At 34.8% G+C, this 22,228-nt stretch overlaps 1 protein-coding gene and 1 pseudogene across 1 annotated transcript; both read left to right on the forward strand.

Annotated features, from left to right (window-relative positions):
- LOC144252282 (tRNA (32-2'-O)-methyltransferase regulator THADA-like) overlaps positions 1–11,950 on the forward strand; it is a 36,056-nt pseudogene extending 24,106 nt beyond the window's left edge.
- A 5,816-nt stretch (positions 11,951–17,766) lies between these two features.
- LOC144252270 (apelin receptor early endogenous ligand-like) lies at positions 17,767–17,931 on the forward strand. The gene has a single exon (XM_077794702.1). It carries the CDS (start codon positions 17,767–17,769, stop codon positions 17,929–17,931), a length of 165 nt encoding a protein of 54 aa, XP_077650828.1.
- The last annotated feature ends 4,297 nt before the right edge of the window (positions 17,932–22,228 follow it).

Raw genomic sequence — 22,228 nt, forward strand, 5'->3', positions numbered from 1 at the left:
AACTCAGTTATGCTTACTGTAATTTTTTTTTTTTTTTTAGAATTTCATGTCATCCATTTGCAACAGTCTTTTTGAAGCATTATTTCCTGGATCATCCTACTCAACTAGATTTTCAGCTTTAACCATTTTAGGTTCAATAGCTGAAGTTTTTCCTGTCTCAGAAGGTAAGTTTTCAGTTATATTTGGGAAAGGTTTTCTTTTAAGACCCATACTTTTCAACATTTTTTTTTCTTAAAGTTTCAGTTTATTGTCTTGTCTTTAGATTCCTTTGTACTATATAGTTCTTACATGTATAAGATCAAATTTGCCAGTAAAGGACAGAAGGGAAAGAAACTATGTCTCCTTTCCATTGATCATTATTTGCCAACTTCACACTACAATTTTCTGTGCTTATTATGAGAAGAGGGAAGTGTTTTACCTCCCTCATTTTTTTTAAGAAAGGGCCCCAATCTATTCCTCCCACCTCAGTATTGGTAATTGAACCTGGGGCCTCACATTGTTCTTTCTGTTTTAAAAATTAGAATAATAATTTTCCTTTTGTATTTAATATTCCTTAGTGAGTCTTTGTGGTTAAAATGTGGTTTCCCCTATATGCTCTCTGTTTCATATGCCTCAATCTGGTTTCGGAAAGACATTATGAGAATGTCATTGCCAGGCATTCTGGTTTAGTGATATTCTGTTTTCCTTCTGTGGGGTACTCAAAAGGATAAGCACTTAGCTTCCCTCTTTGAATCATTTTATTTCCTTTTTGACAAGAAATGATTCTTTGTCCCTGTACATGAGTGTAATGTATAATTTAATATGGGTTTCTTTTTTTTTTTTTTTTGGTACCGGGAATTGAACCCATAGGTGCTTGAACACTGAGCCACAGTCCCACCCACATTTTTATATTTTATTTAGAGGCAGGGTCTTCCTCAGTTTTTTAGGGCTTTGCTAAGTTGCTGAGGCTGGCTATGAACTTGTAATCCTCCTGCCTCAGGGTTCCAAGTTGCTAGGATTATAGGCATGCGCCACATGCCCGGCTTAATGTGGATTTCTTGTCTGCTCTGAGCTTTCCTTGACTCTGGTCAAGTAGGAAAATACCCTTCTCAGCTGCTCTTTAGCAGGGAATGGCCAGAAGACTGGAGAATGTCACATTTTATCTGTTTTTTTTTTCTCTTTTTCTAAAAAATTATTAGGTAAAGTATTTTTTTTAAATGGGAATGTAAGTTATTTGCTGTTAATACCTGTTTGCTTCATTTGAAGGACATAAATTTTCAGTTTTTATTAAAAAAAATCATTCCAGCAGCAAAGTTTTAGTAGTAGTTTAATGGATAGCCATGTACCTTCTACCCTAAATTCGTTTGTTTTTAATATTTTATCATGTTTACTTTATCTGTTATCTCTTATTAGTTTTATAACCATCACATAATGATCAAATTCAGGAAATTTAATGTTGATAAAGTGCTATTATCTAATATGTAGTCCATGTTCAAGTTTTGCCAGTTGTCTCAACAAATGGTCTATTATAGGAAAAACAAATTTCCCATGAACTGGGAAGCAGCCCTAGCTCACACATTGTGTTTTAGTCTTAAGCTTCTCTTTACCTTCCTCTGATCTGTAAAGTTTCTTATCTAATGCCATTGACATATTGGAAGATCATGTCTTAGTTGAGTGTTGTCTCATTGTTTCCTGATGTTTTGATTCAAGTTATGCATTTTGGGCAGGAATATTACATAGTTGATACAATGTTCTCAGGGCATCCTAGCAGGAGATAATGTGAAATTGGCTCATCCCATTATTCACAGTGATAAACACCTCACTTAGGTAGGGATGATAGGCTGAGAAAAGGTCCCCCAAAGCATCTATGTCAAATCCTTAGAACCAGTGAATGTGAACCTTACATGGAAAAGGGGCTTTTGCACAGATGTGATTAAGTTAAGGATATTGTGATAATTTATTATCTGGGTGGGCTGCACATGCCATCAAAAGTTTTCTCTTAAGAAAGATGCAGAGAAAGATATGGCACACTGAAGAGCAGGCAGGGTGACAGTGGAGGTGGAGGTTGTGGTGAGGTAGCTACAAACCATAGAATGCAGGCAGTTACCACAGGCTAGAGGAGGCTCCTTTAGAGCCTGTGGATTGAGCGCGGCCCTGTTGACTCTTTGGCTTTGGACTTCTGGCTCCTATGAGAATGGATTTCTGTTGTTTTTAAACTACTAAATTTGTTACAGTATCCACAGAAAGTGAATACCAGGGTACCCATTAGTTCAGGGAATTTCAGCGGTGCTACAACTGAATTTCAGGTTTATCTGAGAGTGATCAATTACTTTACACATTCAACAAATTTTTTTTGCATGTTTCATGTATTTATACTAAATCTAAGTGTATGAGGAAAATACTAGACTGTATTAGATATGTATTTTTCTGTCAGGAGAAAAATTTAATATATTTAAGTATACTTTGAAAATGAACAACTTAAGTCATCTTCCTAATGGAAGATGGAAAGTTTCTTATATGGAAACTTTATTTTATATCTATATGTATCTTAATTTTTAAAAATATTTTTTGTTTTAGTTGTAGATGGACACAATACCTTTATTTATTTTTATGTGGTGCTGAGGATTGAATCCAGTGCCTTGCAAGTGCAAGGCAAGCACTCTACCACTGAGCTACAACCCCATCCTAATATGTATCTTATTATATACTTATATATAATATATATAATTATGCTGTTTCTGATGTCATAAGTACTTATATTAATTAAACAATGTGGGGATAATGCAAATGTAGCAAGCCATACTACATCCATAACTTTTAAAGAAGGCTGAAGAGCCATGACTTTGAAATATAGGATGCAAAATGCAAATTCATCATTCATCTTCATCATAAGAGCTTTAATGTGGGGATTTTACATTATTTTATAGAAGAACTATGATTTGGTAATAGTCAAAATGATTTCTGCCTTTCCTTAATTGTATTCTAGACCATGAAGAATAGTTCACATGCATTAAGTAGAATTAAATGTCCCAATATTCAAGGTGAGAAATTGAATTCTACAATTAGATTAAGAGGATTTGTTCTGGAAGTATTAATTTAGTGCTTATTATATGTCAAACAGCTAAGGATAATGGAGTGTATGAAAGCAAGTGTTTCCTTTTTTGGAGTTTGTATGTTAGTGAAGTGAGATGGACAGTAGTTAACAATATGTAGAAATTCAGATGGAGATGAGTTCTATGAAAAAAGCATTTCAGGAATACAAATGGGAGATAGAGAGTGCCAGGGACAGTGGGGAATGCTAGCACTTCCATACAGTAGTGTAAGAGAAAACTTCAGATTTGAATGTCTCTTACCCAGTTGGTCAAAGAAAAAAAATCATGAAGCAAGTTAGAAAATGCCTTGAGATCAATGAAAGCGAAAACATGACATACCCAAACTTATGGAATACAGCAAAAGCCGTGCTCATAAGGAAATATGTACCTGTAAATTCCTACATTAAAAAGTAAGAAAGGTCTCAAGTCAGTAACCTAACTAATGCCTCAAGAAATTACAAGAACAAACTTAACCTCAAACAAGGAAAAGGAAGGAAATAATAAAGATTAGAACAGAGATAGATAAAATGCAGAATAGAAAAACAATAGAGAATCAACAAAACCAGAAGTTAGCTTGTTTTTTTTTTTTTTTTTTTTTTTTAAAAGATCAACAAAATTGACAAAATTTTTAGCTAGGCTGGACTAAGAAAAAACAAAAAAGTTGCAAATAACTAAAATCAGCAATGAAAGTAGAGACATTTTGGACTGGGGATATAGCTCAGTTAGTAGAGTGCTTGCCTTGTATACACAAAGCCCTGCGCTCAATCCCCAGCACCACAAAAAAAAAAAAAATAGAAAGAAAAGAAAAGAAAGAAAGTAGGGTCATTTCTACACTTACAGCAATTAAAGGATAATAAGTCAATACAATGAACAATCTCCTGGAATGAGCAGGTCACTAGAAACATAAAAAATTCTGACTTGGGAAGAAATAGTAATTTGAACAAACCTATGACAAGAGATTGAAATAGTTAATCAGAAGCCTACCAGCCCATGACTAGAGTAAGACCACATCATGTACAACCACAAGAATGGGAAGATATACTCCATGTATGTATGATATGTCAAAATACACGCTACTGTCATGTGTAACTAAAAAGAACAACAACAACAAAAAGCCTGCCAGCAAAGAAAAGTCCAAGCCAAGGGGCTTCCCTGGTGAATTCTACCAAACATTTATAACACCAGTCCCTCCTAACCTCTCACAAAATTAGAGAGTGATCACCTCCTAACTCATTCTGTGAGGCTCTCCTTACCCTGATACCAAAGCCAAACAAAGATACTGAAAGAAAACTGCAGACCAATATCCCTGTGAATACAGAAGGAAAATTCTCAGCAAAACACTACTAAACACAACAGTGTATTAAAAATATTGTATACTATGACCAAGTGGAATTTATCCCAGGAATATGGGGGGTGAATATAAAAATAATAAGACGTAGAATATGCCCTATTAAAATAAACCTCAAATAAAGATAAACATAAAAATAACATTATTCTGTGTCATTTCATTCTAAAATACAGTAGGACTTTGGATTCTAGGTCAAGTTTTTAAAAAATTAAAAAATGTTTTATTGGTGCATATTATTTATACAGAATGAAGGATTTCATTGTGGCATACTAGATCAAGAAGTTTTATGAAGATTTTTCAAAAGATATGTTCCTAAATTTTTTTGGTTTTATTTATTTTTTAAAAATTACTTAGGAATCTTTTATATGATACCTTTTGAAAAAGAATGAAATTGTTTTGAATTTCTTTATAAAGCTTATTTCCTAATTGGAAAACCACTTTTTTTAAATTTTGTCATATGAAAAAATAAATTAATGGAAAAGTGTCTTCATGCTAGTGTGGCAAAGTATGAAATAAAGTAGTATTGTGAGTGAAGTATGAAGTGTGGATTTTTGAACTAATTTTCTATAAATTTGATAACTTCAGAAGGTTGTTTTCCTTTTTCTTAAATTCATTTTAACTTTTTAAAATTTTTTTTTAAATTTAAATTTTAAATTCATTTTAACTATTTTTTTTCAGATAGAGGCCAAACAGTGTATCAGCTGAGCGATGATATTGATGTTGATTGTTTCCAAATACTAAAAGAATGTTTTACCAGTACTTTTGAAGACGTGAAAACTTTAGCATTGATCTTCTGATGAAATTATCAATAGCAGTTGTACAATTTCAGGTATTTGGACTTTTCCTATGGAAATGTAAATATGATATAGGCATGAAAATCTACTATTTTAGCATAGATAATACAGTCTGAGAATTATCTTGATTCTTTGTGTCTGTCCTCTTATGTCTTTTGACTGTTTCTTTCAGTCATTAATGTCTCTGTTATTGTGGGGTAGAAATGTTGCAAAAGAGAAAGTCCAAATCAGTGAGCCTGGTTTCTTCTTCTTCTTTTTCTTTTTAAATTGCTTTGTTCAAATGAGTAGCATAGGAAGCAGTAGGTTTTATTATTTATAAGATTACTAGTAGATTTCAGTTAATGATAGTCTCCCCAGTTCACGTGGCCACGTAATATTTGATCAAAACATATCATTTACAGTAACTTGAGTTTTCTAAGTTAATCTTCATGTTCCTGGGAAGCTGAATGTACATAGGGTAGAGAACATGCTTCTGGTCTTCCAATAAGCAATAGCTAAACAGAGACTGAAACTCAAAAAGAGTATTTGAGGTTAGCAACTATTCTCTCCCAAGTGTTCTGCTCTGACTCTGGCCCCAGCCCTAACCTCCGCTTAGCTCAAGCCCCTGCTCTTCCTGTCTTGGAGTAGGAGCCAAATATGGGCTTCAGAGTGAAGGCAGTGAAGGTACAGCATGGGGTGGGTCTTCAGGAATCCCCTCACTAGGCTTTTTACTTTGTACTTGAGGTGTATTCTGGGGCTGTCTGCTGGGGTTATCAGCAGAGTACTGGCTCTAGAGTTTTGCTATAGCTCTCTGTTAGAGTGCTGTAGAGATCAAGGTTGCCTGTTGCTGAGCTCTGAATGGTCAGGGACTTAGGCTGTATTTAGGGCTTGCCAGCTTGTAGGTGTAGTGGTATTCTGTAGGAGCACATACCAGAGAGCACAGTGTTTGTTTCTGTGGCTTTTATGACATTGCAAGATCTCAGGGTATCTTTCCTGATTTGGATCCAAATTGGGAATTGCTCTCCAGTTTCTACCTGTGCCTGTGATTTTCCAGGTGCCCTGGTGAGCAGAAGGTTCTTTGGTGCTTAGTTTGCTAACTCTTGTACCCAATAGAGTTTTAATATAAGAGACTCTTCCTCTCTTAGCTCCTACTCCCTTACCATTCATTACTTGTAGCCTTGTATCACATATAAGGCTATGCTTCTTTTCTGGCAAAAATTTTGAGAGTTTTTGGAGTGAAGAAGGTATATTGTAGCACATCTGTAAAAGACCTGATTCTTAGATAAGCTATGCAGGGCCTTTAGGGAGCCTCTACATCTCTAATTTGGTAAAGACGCACTTGGTTATAAAGACACTAATGTAAAATTCAGAAAATTTGGTGCCACATGTGGCTTGCTGTAGGCTTTTGCTTATTCTCTCTGGTCTGGCTTGCCTGTTGGTAAACTGGTCATTTGAATAGGTGTTCAAAATTTTTAAAAATGTTAACTAAGTACCCTATATTTAATACATATTTGTGATGACATATCTTTCTAAATATGTCTTTACCACTCACTTGGTTTACTGCCCTTCTTTCTGTGGAGCTTAGGTCTTCATGTTGTATTTTGATTGATCTAAGATGGTAGAGCAAAGATATTTAGATTTCAAAGTCTATTTATTCGTTTTTTTTAACTAATTGCCTAATAATACCATTCAAGGACACTATCAGTTGTCAAAATGTTTTAGGTGCTTAATTGTTACTTTTTATATATATTTAAATTTGATTGTTTTTTTTTTTAGGAAGTACTGGTGACTGAACCCAGGGGTGCTCTACCACTGAGCTAATCCCTAGCCCTTTTATTTATTCAGAGACAGGGTTTTATTGAGTTGCCCAGGCTGGCTTCAAACCTGTGCTTCTCCTGCCTCAGCTTCCTGAGTTTCTAGAATTACAGGCGTGCACTACTACACCTGGCTGGCCACTATTTTTAAGTTTAGGTCATAGAAAATTAAACATATCAAATGACAAAGAACTTAAACTGATAATCAAATCAGCACATTAGATATCTACTATTTTGAAATTATAAGACATCTTTAAATATCTATAATAAGCCTAAAAATTGAGGTTCTAAAATATTTCCCCATGTACTAGACAATTATGGAATAATCCTAGTAGAATCAGAATAGTATTGAGAATTCAACCCCTGATTTCCAGAGTGGTGAGCACATGGCCTGTCAGCTGTTGAATTAGAACTGGGACCCATGACTCCTGTTGTCCATCCAGGGCCTTCCATGACTATTGCAGTGAACCCTCTTTGTTTTGGCTTTTTTAGGCTATGTGAGTGGATATTTATAGGAGATCTAGGTGTGGGAGTTCAGATGCAGATTTCTGAGGCTGATCTGATTACTTCATTTCCCACTTATATATGTGGAATTTCACAATGAATAACCTCCCTGTGGCTTTGTAATTTTCTGCATTGAACTACCTGTATGGGAAAGGGGACGGAGAAGAAGGGCAGACATATAATTTGGCCAGGTAAAACATAAACTGTGAGGAAAAAGATTACATTCTATAGAAACAACGAAGGTGATTTGACTGTAGCCATAGTGAATTTCTATAGGAAAAAGTACACTTTTGCTGAAGAAAGACTTCAGTTTTTTAAAAATGATAGCTGCTGGGCATGGTGGCACATGCTTGTAATCCTAGGTGCTCAAGAGGCTGAGGCAGGAGGATCACAAGTTCAAAGCCAGCCTCAGCAAAAGTGAGGTGCTAAGCAACTCAATGAGACCCTGTCTCTAAATAAAATACAAAATAGGGCTGGGTATGTGCCTCAGTGGTTGAGTGCCTTTTATTTCAATCCCTTGTACCTAAATAAATAAATGAATGAATAAATGATAGCTTGTAGTGTTGAATTTTCCAATTGAAAGCATTTTAAGCATCTTCATCTCTGAACTAATAATAATTATCATCAATTGCTATAAGAAAAACTAACACATTCAGGGAGAAAATAAATTAATCTTCATACTGAGTTAGTTATATGGTAGGCTGTGGTTTTTATTATGTGTTATTCCATCAAATCTTGGAACTCTTCCATGGCAGTGACTGAGACTGTACTTCATTCTAGGATTCTGAGAAACTGCAAGGCTTATTCCAGGCAGCTCTGGAGCTCAGCACAAGCATGAAACCCTATGACTGCATAACAGCCTCCTACCTGCTGAGCTTTTTAATCTGGCAGGATGCTCTGCCCTGGTTCCTTTCTGTGGCTACACCCCAGCAGAACGCATGTGGTGATGGAGAAAAATCTGCTGCCGTGGTGGAAAGGAACACACTGATGGGTTTGTATTGAGGAAATGACCTTTTGCTCCTTTTTTGTTGTTGTTAATCAAAACCATATCTTATTCTCTCACCATTCATTGGTTAGATTATCTCATGGTTAAACATTTACTCATGTTATTTTTTTATAATTTTTTAAACATTTATTTTTTAGATGTAGGTGGACATAATACATTTATTTTATTTTTATGTATTGCTAAGGCTCGAACCCAGTGCCTCACGCATACTAGGCAAGTGCTCTGCCTCTGAGCCACAACCCCAGCCTTACTTGTGTTTTTTTTATTTAAGAGTTTACCAGCATATAAATGCCTGCAGTTCCTTTTTTGTTAATAAACAGTGAACTCAGCTATAATATTTGTTTCTAAACAGAGAATTTTTGTTAAATAAATTGATATACAAATGTCCATTAATAAAGTACTTTTTTAAAAAATATTTTTTATATGTTGATGAACCTTTATTTTATTCATTTATATATATGCAGTGCTGAGAATCGAACCCAGTGCCTCACACATGCTAGGCAAGCACTCTGCCTCTGAGCCACAACCCCAGCCCTCATAAAGTACTTTTTAAAAGAGGACCTGTTTCTCTATCGAATGTCTGCTCTTTTATTCTGCAGAAATTTTACCACATTATAGACAGATCAGCTTCATTATTTCTATAATGAAGAGTACTTGAGGTTAGCAACTATTCTCTCCTAAGTGTTCTGCTCTGACTCTGGCCTCAGCCCTAGCCTCCGCCTAGCTCAAGCCCCTGCTCTTTCTGTCTTTCTTTTTGTTTTGCACTCTGCCTCTGAGCCACAATCCCAGCCCTAATAAAGTACTTTTTAAAAGAGGACCTATTTCTCTATTGAATGTCTACTCTTTTATTCTGCAGAAATTTTACCACATTATAGACAGATCAACTTCATTATTTCTATACAGAGCAGAGTTCCCTTATCTGTTGGAGTTTATGTTCTGATTGACTGTCGTGCTCCCTTCCCTTTTATATTTTTATATAGCCTGTTCTAAAATCTTGGCTCAGAAATGGGTTAGATCTAGTGGTTTTCAGCAAATATTTGTTTGGGATTTATAGTCTTAATTTTATGCTAGTAAATCTTTATTTTGGAATTGTAGTGGGTATATGAATAGATACAAATATATATATATATATATATATATATATATATATATATTAGTACCAGGGATTGAACCAGGTTAAGCACTTTAACCACTGAGTCCCCTTTTATATTTCATTAGAGACAGGATTTTTACTGAATTGCTGAGGCTGGGTTTGAGCTCGCCATCCCTCCTGTCTCGGCCTGCTGAGCTGCTGGGATTATAGGCATGGGCCACAGTGCCTGGCTAGATACAAATTTTGCAACTCATATATAGGTCAGATATAGAAAGAAAGTTGCAAATTATTTTTTCAAGATGATAAAAAAGGCCATGATGAAACCTGTAGTGGGAGAAAAGTAGGAGGTATAGGTAGTTCTGGTGGGAACGTGGCCTTTAAGTCCGCAGAGAGATGACAGAATCATAGAAGACGACATTTGCCCACTTTAGTTGCTTCAAGGCTAGGTCCAAAAGGAGACCCTGGAAGAGGACTGCAATTGGGGTGTGCTGGGGAGCGCATGCGTCACAGAAAGCCTTTTAAGATATTTTATTTTTTTATTTTTTAAAATATTTATTTTTTAGTTGTAGTTGGACATGATACCTTTATTTTGTTTTGTTTTGCTTATTTTTATGTGGTGCTGAGAATCGAACCCAGGGCCCTGCATGTGCTAGGCAAGCGTTCTACCGCTGAGCCACAACCCCAGCCTAAGATATATTAGAACTTCATTTCAGACATGCAAAGAACACTTGAGTAAATAAGGTTTAAGTAATAGAAATAGAAAAGCTTCATAAATTTTGTTCACTAGTTAGGTGATGACAGCTTAAGAAGTAGAAGAGGGGTAGAGGTAGAGCTCAGTGGTAGAGAATGTGCTTAGCCTGCCTAAGGCCAGGTTTGATCTCAGAATAACAAAACAAAACAAAATAACAATAGTAAAAAACCTCCCAAAACAAACAAAAAAACAACTCCTCAGTTTATTAGCTGGATGCAGTGGCCCATACCTGGGATCCCAGCTTCTCTGGAGGCTGAGGCAAGAGGATCCCTGCCTTGAGAAACACAGGGAGACACCCATCTCCTAAAAAGAAAAAAAAAAAGAAGAAGAAGCCTCTTCTTTATTCTACTTAATCTTTCATTTTGTTTTTCTTTTTAATTTACCACCAATGTATTGTCATAAATTTGGTTTCACATAATTTTGAAAGCATTGTATATGTTATACAGATTTACCACAATTTATTAATCTATTGTCCTGTTTCAGAGAAGCAACAAATGAGCATAACACACTTGGTTGAATCATCATGATAGCAATCTAAGTCTTCATATTTTCCATAGTACCTAAAATAAAAGTAGAAATACTATATGTATGTTGGGGGTTAGGAGTAGGGACACAAACATTTATTCCTTAACAGACATTTACCTAGAGAAATGAAAACATGCCCAAATAAAAATTGTACAAGAATTTTCATAGCAGAATTATTTATAGTAGCCAAAAAGTAGAAATAATTCACATGTCTATCAACTGATAAATGGATAAATAAAAATGTATGGTCATACAGTGAACTATTATGCATCCATATGAAATAAAGAATGAAGCATTTGTATATGTGGCAGCGTGAACATGGAAAATGTTATGCTAAGTGAAAGATGCCAATTATGGAAGACCTTTTATTGTGTAATTCCACTTATGTGGAATGTCCAGAATAGCAAAATCTATAGGGACAAAAGGTAGGTTATGATTGCTGAGGGCAGTGGAAGGATAGAGGTGCAGAGAGGAAGAAACTGCAAATAGGTAAAGGTCTTTGGGTGGATAAAAAAAATGTTCTAGAATGTGGTATATGCCTAAATCTCTGAATATACTAAAAAACATTGACTTGTATGCATTAAATGTGTGAATTGCATGGTGTGTGAAATATGTGTCACGAAAGCTGTTTTTAAAAGTTATCTCTTGACCAATTAGCACATGCCACACGGACCTGGGCTTTGATACCCCAGCTAGAGGAGGTTCAGAGTGAATGCATAATGAATCCAGGCAATTAGGGAAGACACTCAGTTCTTTAACTAGTATCTTTAACTAGAAATGGGCAGTGAGCCAGATAACCTTGAAAAATCTCTTTCTGGTTCAAGTATGAAGTTAGGTTGAGGTTTTTTCGTGGGTACTGTTTTGCTATCCATAAATTTATAAATGTGTTTTAAAATGGGTATTGTTTTCTCTTTGCTTTTTCTAGTTATCAAGTGCTTGATGGAAAATCTTGAGGAAAAGGTAGCTCAAGCTGAAAATTCCTTGCTTCAGGCAGTGGCATCGTTTCCAATGTATGGGCGAGTTCACTGTATAACAGGAGCCCTGCAGAAGTTACCACTAAAGTAAGAACATCCACAGCCGCCTCTCCTCTCAGAAGCACACTTAGGCCCCAGCTTTCGCCTCTTATCAGTGTGTCCTGGGAATGGAATGTAGTCTGCTGCCTTAAAGAGAATAGAAAATTAGACTTATAAATCTGTTTATACTTTTTTGTGTTTCAAGTATTTCATGTATTACACAATTTTGAAACACATTCTTTTTTTTTTAAAGAGAGAGTGAGAGAGAGAGAGAGAGAATTTTTTTAATATTTATTTCTTAGTTCTCGGCGGACACAACATCTTTGTTGGTATGTGGTGCTGAGGATCGAACCCGGGCCGCAAGCATGCCAGGCGAGCGTGCTACCACTTGAGCCACATCCCAAGCCCGAAACACATTCTTTAAACTCCTTTTATGTATCAATTTCCATTATTAATATTTGTTTTTTGCTTTTGATATAAGTGTCCCTAATGTCCTTGTTGCTGCAGCCTGCAGTTGGTGAGTGAGTGGAGACTTTTGGTGGAGAAACTCCTGTCCATGTCCTACAGGCTTTCTGCTGTGGTGTCTCCGGTCATTCAGAGTTCCTCCCCTGAGGACTTCATCCCCATGGACACTGATTCAGGTCAGCAGACAAAGAGAGCTATAGTGCTGTTGTTTGATTATTATATCATCTTTCTCTCTTCTTTGGTAATCATACCTTTGGAGAGATATAAAAGCTAAGTTGAGAAAATAAGAAAGGCCTGTAGAAGAAGAAAAATAGTAAATATTCATTGATTATGAATATATCAGTGAATGAACAATTACTGAAAGGATAGGAGCCAAGCTTAGTGTCTGGGAGGTCCTACTGTGGCATGCATGGGTACTTGAACAAGTCCAAAAAGATTGGCTATTAAAGATGTGCACAAACATAAAGTGTACCTTTAAAATGAAGTAAATTTATATTTCAGGTTAAAGTTTGTGAATGCATTTTGTAATGCAGATGAGAGCCTTTTATTAGGAAGAGTCTGAGTATATTATGAACACATGCTGTCCATACAATGAAATACCTTGGGATGATATTTAAAGTGGCCTGGAGCAGTGTGTTTTACATGGAAAATGTTGGCTTTTTTAAAGAATAATAATAAGTTGGATAATGTGTTGGTTCATGATGCTAAGACACATTTATTTAGGTTAATGTTTTAGCTTTCTTTCTTTGTACATGAAAATAAAGTAGTCTTTGTTTTTTAACTTTTGAAAATTATTTATTTTTATGTGGTGCTGGGGATTGAACCCAGTGCCTCACACATGCTAGGTAAGCATTCTGCCACTGAGCTATAGCCCCAGCCCAAAACATGTAGTCTTATAGCTGATATTTGGATCAGGCAAATACCAGATTATTCTGGATCAAAGGTCTTGAATATTTCAGTTACTTATTGTAGAAAGAGCCTATAGGGTATGCTAAAATTCTTTGTGTAGGGAGTTTTAAAATATCTTTGGCTCACAGACTTTTAAAAAATTCTGTCTCATCTTTTGATTGTCTTTATTTTTCTCCCTTCTTCCCCATGTTATCTGTCATGCATTCTGAATTTCTTGGAAAAAAACCTCCCAAGAACCATAGAATAAATGAACAGGATCCTTGAAATTTTATTCTGATTTTTCCTCATCTTTGTATAGTATCTTTTGGGCTACTGTTACTTTTACATGGCTATTGAAGTTTGGGACAAAATTTCAGTGAAGAGACAAATGAGCATAACACATTGGTTGTATTTTCATGATAGCAATTTGAATCTTTATATTTCCAACAGTACCTAAAATATAAGTATAAATAATAGATGTATGGCTAATACCTGTTCTTTGATTTGTTCATCTATTCTGCATGATTACCTGTTGGTATTTTTAAAAAGTCAGAGCTTGGGGGCTGAGGTTGTGGCTCAGTGGTGGAGTGCTTGCCTAATATGTGTGAAGTCCTGGGTTGGATTCTCAGCACCACATATAAATAAATAGATAAATAAAATAAAGGTTAATCAACAACTAAAATGTGTATATTAAAAAAAAAGTCAGAGCTTGGCTAACTTCTTATTACCTAGCCATTCATTTATTCGTTCAGCCCATGTTATTGAACCTTGGCCATGAACCAGTTTCTGTTCTAGGCACTGGTACTCCGCAGTGTACAAAGTGTTGCATTCATGGAACTTACTTCTAATCTAGTGAGTGCTCATTGAGTAAAAATGAAATTTAATGTAATACTAGGACTGTAAACCACACTGAGAAAGCAGTATATTATATGATGTATTTAAAGCCAAATATGGAGTCTTCATGATATTTTTATGAAAGACTGTTTGGTTGTTAATTTTAAAGAATTTTTTTAACATTTATATTTTTAAATTATATTGCAGATAGGGAAACAACCTCTTAAAATTAATTGAAATTTATTGGACTTCTTTCACATGATAAGCATCATGTTTGAGATTCTTTTTTTTAACCTTCATTTATTTAATTATTTAAAAATATTTTTAGTTGTACATGGACACAGTATCTTTATTTTGTTTATTTACTTTTATGTGGTGCTGAGGATAGAACCCAGTGCCTCACACAGGGCAGGCAAGCGCTTTACCACTGAGCCACACCCCAGCACACCTTCCCTTTATTTTGCTGAGGATTGAACCCAGCACCTCTTGCATGCTAGGCAAGTGCTCTACTGCTAAGCTACAACCTCAGCCCATGTTTGAGATTCTTAAGACAACAAAGAAGTAATGTAAATGAAATGGCAGCCTTTGTTTTGTGGATGGTTATGGTTGTATTTTTTATCATATCTTCAGCCCAAATTGCCATGTTTTAAAAGTACACTTAAAGGGGGCTGGGGATGTGGCTCAGTGGTAGAGCATTTGCCTAGCATGCACAAGGCCTCAGATTCAATACCCAACACTGCACCCCCGTTAAAAAAAAAAGTCTACTTAAATATCATGAAGACTCTATACAAATAATTTTCACATTACCTACTCTGTCTCTTCTAATAGAGGTTATTATCAGGTGCTGATAATTACACAATTTTTAGTGCAGGTACCCCCAAGTGAATCTGCATGAGATGTGGAACTGGAGTTTCAGGTCTTTCTTGCAGAGTCAGCAAGCCGCTTACAAATAATTCTCAAAGAGATTCAGCCACGAGATACTAACGATTACTTCAACCAAGCCAAAATACTGAAAGGATGTGATAGTTTTGATTTGGAGGACTTGAATATCAATGTGTCAAATATTGATACTTCTGCAGAAATCAAAGGTAACATATGTAAAGTTGATATGTAATCATTGTTTTTTTTTTTTTTTTTTTGTATGGTACTGGGGATTGAACCTAGGTCCTCATGCATGCCGAGTAACAGCTTTATCTTTTAGTTTTAGTTGCAGCCCCAGGTGATTAAGTAATAGTAAAATATATGGAATGTTTTTTTATATAATAAATGAAGTCTTTCTTTTAAAAAAATGGTTTTGGAAATTATCTGGTTTTAGGAATGAATTTTATAGACTTTTAAAACCAGAAAGTGATGTGTTCCAGTTCAGCATACAAGGTGGTATAGCAGAAGGCTTTTAAGTGCTAAAATCCTCTTGACAGGCCAGGTGCTGTACAAGCAGTGTTGCTCCTTGAATCTGAGTGGGGCAGCAGTCATTTCCTTGCAATGGGGTTCATCTGCTGTGCAAGTTCTTAAAGTAGAACAGCCCTTAATGGAAAAAAAACTTTAGTATTCATCAAAATGTGAGGTGCTCTGTTTTACTAGGCCACCAGAATTTCAGTCTCTACGGCTTGTTTTTATCATTAGTTGTTACTATTGAATTTTCTGTGATACTGTGAAGCAGTAGTTTCTTGATTTATTACATATTCTGCATTTTCCAGTAGGTGGCGATATGGTTTTACAAAATTGTCTTTGCAATTATATTTTTAGAATTACAAAACTATTAATATGTGCTTATTGTAATAGTTTCATACAACATAGAGATAAATACAAATTAAAAATAAATTAAAGCTGTTATTACTTCCTTTTTCACTTTCCTGTTTAGTATATGTTCTTTTATACCTATAGTATGTTATTTATATATATTTATCATTTAAGTTTAGTGGACTTTTTTTAAAAAAAAACATGGGATTACAGTATAAATATTATTTTGTTAATTTGTATTTTTAATTTAAAAGTTTATTTTGGATTTTAAAAATGTCAGTACTACAACACTCCTAAAGGGGCTGGGGATGTGGCTCAAGTGGTAGTGTGCTCGCCTGGCATGCGTGTGGCCTGGGTTCGATCCTTAGCACTACATACAAACAAAGATGTTGTGTCCGCCGAAAACTGAAAAATAAATATTGAAATACTCTCTTTCTCTCTCTCTCTCTCTCTCTCTCTCTCTCTCTCTCTCTCTCTCTCTCTATTAAAACAACAACAACAACAACAACAAAAAACACTCCTAAAATACTCCTAAAGCAAGAATAAGGTAGTCAATCAGGGTAATTGTAGCTTATTGACCATGGGATTTAAATATATCTTGAAGGAGATTTTGTGTTTTTCTTTAATTTATTTTTCTTCAGTACTAGAGGTATAAAACCCAGGGGTGCCCTACCATTGTGCTACAACTCCAACCTTTTTTATTTTTATTTGAGACATGGTCTTGCTAAGTTACTGAGCCTTGAACTTATGAGCCTCCTGCCTCAGCCTTCCAAATTTCTGGGATTACAGGTGTGCACCAATGCACCTAGCTTTTTCCTTTGAATTTTCCTTTGGATAGGACAAAGGGGAGAGGGGAGAGGGCAAAGGGGTTGGAAAGACAGTGGAATGAGATAGACATCATTACCCTAGGTACATGTATGATTGCATAAATGGTGTAACTCTACTGCATATACAACTAGAGAAGCAAAATTTCTGCTCCATTTGTGTACAATGAATCAAAGAGCTTTCTATTGTCATGTATAACTGATTAGAACTAATAAATAAAAAACAAAAGGAAAGAAAAAATAAATATGTAAAAATAGAAAATAAAGTTCTTTTCTACTCAACTGATAAAACAGCCATATTTGCCAAAATAAATAAGAAGTATAGTTATTAGTCATTCATATAATACTTTATGGATATTAAAGAGGCAAAGAGAATTTGTTTCATTAATTTCCAAAAGTTAGACTTAAGTTTTGAAGGAATATTTTGTTTTTTAAAAAATTGATTTTGAAAACAACAAATTAAAAAATACTTAGCATGATTTCTCCTCATGGCACATGCTTGACAAATATTAGATTTTTTTTTCTCCTGAATAAATAGAACATATAACAAATTGGTTTGTTTAAATGGATTATTCTTGGGGAAATTATGAACAAGCTTGTTCTAAGAAACCTAGGGTGTGAGTAATCGAGTGTCTAGTGTTGCAATAGTTTTTTTTTTTTTTTCCCTTAAGGTAAAGAAGGAAAAACATGTGATGTAACTGCTCAGATGGTGCTGGTGTGTTGTTGGAGAAGTATAAAGGAAGTTGCTTTACTTTTAGGCACACTGTGCCAGCTTCTACCTATGCAGTCTATGCCAGAATCTTCTGATGGATAATTAACAGAGGATCAGGTAAGGCTCCAGCAGGTAGCATTTTTGGTCAAGATGTAAATCACAAGCTTCTACTTATGATCCAACTTTAAAAAAAATTTTGGAGAGGCTGAGGGAGCCTCTGACCACAGCACAGCGCACCAGTAACCTTGTCTGATGTGATCATTAACCTTTCTGGAAAATGCAGCTGGCAGTCCTCTGAGGTTTGTCATTAGAATGTGAGGAGAGCCACACAGATATTGCACAGACTATTTACAGATTGTTTAGTTTACTTTAAGAGCTATTACTCCACTTGCTTGTGGCAGGAAAATGAGATTTCAACAATTTTTGTGTGTTTTTTTAATTTTTGTGATGAGTCTTCTCCTAATCAACGGACAGAGACCAGCTAATTTGGCCCTGAGAAGAAAACTGCACAGACATAACTGTCTTCAGAGGAGATGTATGCCTCTCCATTCCCGAGTCCCGTTCCCCTAAGATATAGAACTCTGCAGCTGATTTCATTAGGTGTACCAGAAGAAGAGTGAAGGAGAGATCTCAACCACCCAAAAGAACTTCATTGTGGCAATAGGGGGATTGGTTACACTTCATCAGACAAAAAGGAATTGTTTGAAAGTACCAGAATGGTATTTTAGTTCATAGGACTGCCTTCTTCCTGGTTATTCATTTGCCTGCATAACAAAAATCACTCATCTTTTTTCTGCAATTATTCTTACATTGATTAAAAAGAAAAACATCTTTTAATGTCTTAGAACACTCTATAGGTAAAAAGTGCAAGAATTTAAAATTTTTTTATATTCCTATAATCTCCAAAAGTGTGTTGTATAAGTTTAATTCTTAAAATAAATGCTAAATTGGTGAAATGAGTTAGACATTATTACCCTAAGTACATGTATGAAGACACGAATGGTGTGAAAATACTTTGTGTACAATCAGTGACTTGAAAAATTGCGCTCTATATGTGTAATATGAAATGGATTGCATTCTGCCATCATGTATAACAAATTAGAACAAATAATTTAATAAAAAAAAAGAAATGCTAAATCTAAAATCAAGTGCACTGACTGGCTTTGAAGAATATGAAGAAAATTCTTGATTAATTATTTATACTGACTAAGAAAAAAACTATTTGTATTATATGATAAATTTTAGTGTTTATAAAAGTACGGTTTTTATTTTATGAATAATATTCACTAGAAGTCCAGAAGAAAGCATAAAATACTAATTGTAGTCCATGTTATTTTAAAAGGGAAATGTTTATTTCTCAAAAATTTTTTCTCATCATGTAATTTTAAGAAGCCACTGTTTATTTTCCTTGAATGCTTTGTTTTATGGCCTGGATCATTTTGTATAGATAGTTCCTTAAACAGCCTGGCTTAGTTAACATTAAAATAACAGTTATGCAAGCAGGCACAGTGGCACATGCCTATAATCCCAGCAGCTCACCAGGCTGAGGCAGGAGAATCATGAGTTCAAAGCCAGCCACAGCAACTTAGCAAGGCCCTATCTTAAAATAAAAAAGGGCTGGGAATGTGACTCAGTGGTTAAGTGCCCCTGGGTGCAATCCCCTATAAAAAAAAAATAGTTATGCCAATGATGCCCTAACATGACAAAAATCTGTATCTAATAGGTGACTGTTTATCATTCTGATAAGCTTTGTTTTGATGCTGTTCAACCTGTGATAGATATACAAATAAAAAAATCAGAAAAAAAATTAGAAATATGATTACCCAAAAAGGAAAACTATTATCTAGATCTGAATAACTAGGTATTCCCAAGTGGTTAAATGTTATTAGTTTGTATTTATTGAAAGACTGTTAGCTTAGTGACACAAAGTTTAAGTTAATTCCAGATGATGAGTTTACAAAATCATACCTTGAAACTTGTAAACATTGTAAACATTATAGAGTAAGAAAAGATATTAAATTAGTAATCTTTATTTGCTAAAAATAGCAGTTTGGCATTAATGTTAAAGAAAATGAAACAGAAAAATCTCAAAATATCATGGAGTTTGTCTTCCTGTCAAGGTTTATTTAAAAATGTCTTTTGGAATAAAAGGTACTTAAGGCACTGAAATTAAACTTATATATAAAATTGTTTATCTCATTAAGTTAGATGTTATTGGGGAACTCCTAAATAATTTTCTGGATAAATTATAATTCCTTTCCACAAGTGCACCTTGAGTAGAAACATAAGCTATTGTCAATTATATTTATATTTAAAACAAACTCACTTGTATACTATACATATAAAACACTTTATACAATTCAAATACATCTCATTCTATAAAGCCTGTATTTTTCAAGTATGAATTCTCATATTCACAGAAGAACAGTTAAAAATCAGCCTTAATAATGTAATTAAGTGGCTATTGATTTCTGCTCCTAATAATTTAATAAAACACTTGGTGACTTAAAAAAAATTTTTGAATTTTTCTTGAAGAAAATTTTACAGCTGTCAACTGAAAAATAGTTCACAATAACTTAGGATTTTAGACCTGTAGTACATTTCAAAACTATGGCATTTTAGGAATATTTTTATATAAGCATAGTTTTTAACCTCACTTTTTACTGCAATATTATTATTTTAATTCTCTTTCTCCATTTAACATACATAAACTTAAATTTTAGTTGAAACTCTCTAGTAAAACTCTCCAAATCTCTTAAATTTTGCAGAGGAATACAAGGTAACATATTGGTTGATTATGGATCTTATGTTTCCCACTACTTCAATAATAAAGTTGTAGTCACTTTGGTTTTTTTGGCTGACTTTTATTTTAAGACCACAAAGTTAGTTCACCATCTGGGACTGTTCAAGGGACTTGAGTGCAGTGTTTACAAGAAATTAGTTTACCACAAGCATTTCATTTGGAAATATTTTAGATTTATTAGATTTCTGTTTTAAATTGATCCCCTCTTCCTTTCCATATGGTTTCAACAAATCCATTTCCCACAGTTTTCCAGCAAAGATATATAACACATACTTTCATTTTTAACCTTTTTCAAATAAAGATAATTTTTTCCCCTAGGGTATTACAACATTCAAGAACAAAACAAACATTGTAGTATGCTAATGCTGATTATTTCTATCATCACCACGTGACTCATTCCATGGAAATAATGCTAATTATTTTATTCTCACACTCTGTGGCTCATGTGCTTGCATCTGGTTAACAGATGGCCTGTGATGTTGCAAGGCCCCAGGAAGGAGAGAGGCAAAGGCGAACAGTACACTGTGGGCAGCATTATGTTCCTTATTCTCCTCCAAATCAAATAGGTGTTAATGTTCTAGAGTTACTTGGAGTGGTTGCTGGTAACTGGCTGTAGCGCCAATGCCAACATCTTTGCTTAGGAATCAGTTATGATTAATGATTACTTCACTGATGTTTACCATATTGCTATGAAATAAACATGTGCCTTGATTTCTCATCTTCTCTTTACAAGGACAAGTTAAAACATATAGTTTTTTGGGGGTTGTTGGAGTGTATTAAAAATAAATTAAGGGAAACATTTTGTTTCCACTATAACTGAGGCAGACCTGAGAGCTTCCTATGAAAATTATTTTGCCTTGACACCTTTTCTGATGCATCCAAAGTTTTATGCAATGTAAGTGAATTTATGTGGGATAACTATGTAAAAATTCTGAATTAAGATGAAAGAGATGTTTGTAAAAAAACTCACAGACTAACAATAACAATAATAAAAAGACAGGCTCTTAAAAATCATAGAGTACTTCCAATGGTGATTTGCTTGAATAAAAATAGAATTCTGACTTTTTTTTGTTAAACCTTAGTTTCCATTCTAATGCCCTGCAGTCATTTTTCCAGTGCGTTGTTCTGTGATAACTGTAGTTTTGAGAAGAAACTAATGGCTTAACAAGGGATCAAAAATATACGTGATAATTGTGTTCTAACATTGAAATACTTCTCTCTATGGAAAACTTTATTCTTGATCTTGCTGACTTTAAAGAAATGTCTCAGTTTAGGAGTATTTGGTCCATCAAAATCCAAAGTCATCAAGAAATTAGTTATATGACTGTTTTTAAACAAAAAAATTTCCTTCTTTAAAAATACTCTCATGTCCTTAATACCTTAAGAGTTAAAAATATAAATGACAGAGAAGAATGTAATTTACATTGGAATGGCTGGCCACACCTCAGGTATACCTTGCCAAGGGCATGGTTGCCCTGTTGCAGCTAGATCTGCTGTGCCTGGTGGCAAAACTACCAGTTTAAGAGTCAACACCTTAGGTGAATGTGACTCCAACAGACCTGGACACATTGAGGCACTGATGTGACTTGCAGGCAGAATTCCAGCCTCATGGTGGAGAATGTGAAACCTAGGTTTTATAGTACCAGCAATAACAACTATGGCGGCTTTTACATCAATGAATGGAGGACGCTGTTCCATATAGACTAGCATACTGATTATTCCCTCCACTTTTGAAAAAGTAATATAATTCTATCATAATTTGAAATTTCATGGCTTGAGGCTAGAAGACAGGGAAGATTTTTTTTGTAGCCCAGTTTTCTTAAGACCATCCTGATTTTATGGCCCTTTGTTAAGGGGGTGGCCACTTAAATTCCACATATGTGAGTATATCTTATAATAAGGCTAACAGGAAGTAACATTACAATTTGAGGGCTTTTGTTGCTGTTTGAAGAGAAAAACTGAGGCTTGTTTATAATTCCGAGTTTTCAGTGTTGTAGTCACAAACTATTGGAGCGGAAAGGGTCACAGAGATGATATTCTCCAGCTCCTTTGGACAGGAGGAAG

This window comes from Urocitellus parryii, unplaced genomic scaffold (assembly GCF_045843805.1).
Source record: "Urocitellus parryii isolate mUroPar1 unplaced genomic scaffold, mUroPar1.hap1 Scaffold_40, whole genome shotgun sequence".
Lineage (NCBI taxonomy): Eukaryota > Metazoa > Chordata > Mammalia > Rodentia > Sciuridae > Urocitellus > Urocitellus parryii.

Excerpts from the sequence above, each read along its gene's own strand:
- LOC144252270 (XM_077794702.1), top strand. The coding sequence starts at position 17,767 with ATGAGATTTCAACAATTTTTGTGTGTTTTTTTAATTTTTGTGATGAGT.